Source organism: Aptenodytes forsteri, unplaced genomic scaffold (genome assembly GCF_000699145.1).
Source record: "Aptenodytes forsteri isolate BGI_AS27 unplaced genomic scaffold, ASM69914v1 Scaffold276, whole genome shotgun sequence".
Lineage (NCBI taxonomy): Eukaryota > Metazoa > Chordata > Aves > Sphenisciformes > Spheniscidae > Aptenodytes > Aptenodytes forsteri.
In genome coordinates, this window is record NW_008795479.1 from 546,740 (window position 1) to 547,162 (window position 423).

General features: G+C 74.5%; 1 protein-coding gene across 1 annotated transcript in view; it reads right to left on the minus strand.

Moving 5' to 3' along the window:
- The window catches only part of TDRKH (tudor and KH domain containing), a 14,731-nt gene extending 14,405 nt beyond the window's left edge, over window positions 1-326 (minus strand). The window contains exon 1 of the mRNA XM_019472573.1: window positions 152-326. Within this exon, the coding sequence (XP_019328118.1) occupies window positions 152-326 (175 nt within the window). The remainder of the gene's footprint in view (window positions 1-151) is intronic.
- Window positions 327-423: the final 97 nt, after the last annotated feature.

Below are 423 nucleotides of genomic sequence, written 5' to 3' on the forward strand. Positions count from 1 at the left end.
GCCGGGGGGGCCTGCCCTTGCCCACGTCCCCGATGGGCAAGGTCCCACCACCGTCCGGCACCCATCAGTGGTGGAGCCAGCTCCCACCACCACTGAGCACCCATGGGCGACGCACCCAGCCCCCACGGGCACGTGGCACCCAGCGACTCACCGATCTCCACGCCGGAGGATGTGGGTGACTCCAGGAGGCTGCCGACGTTGGGGTGGGGGTAGAAGTCGGGGCTGTCCCTGTCCCCGTCCCTGTCCCCATCCCCACCTGGGCCCCGCTTGGTCCCCTCTGGCTGCCCCGGCTCCAGCTCCGCCGTGGGACCAGCCCTGCCCTCCATCCCGCCGTGGTGGGTGCCGGGGCACCCCGGGGTGACGGCGGGGGTCAGCGGGTGGCCCCAGCACCCCGTCAGCCCCAGGGGGATGGCGGGCGTCCCC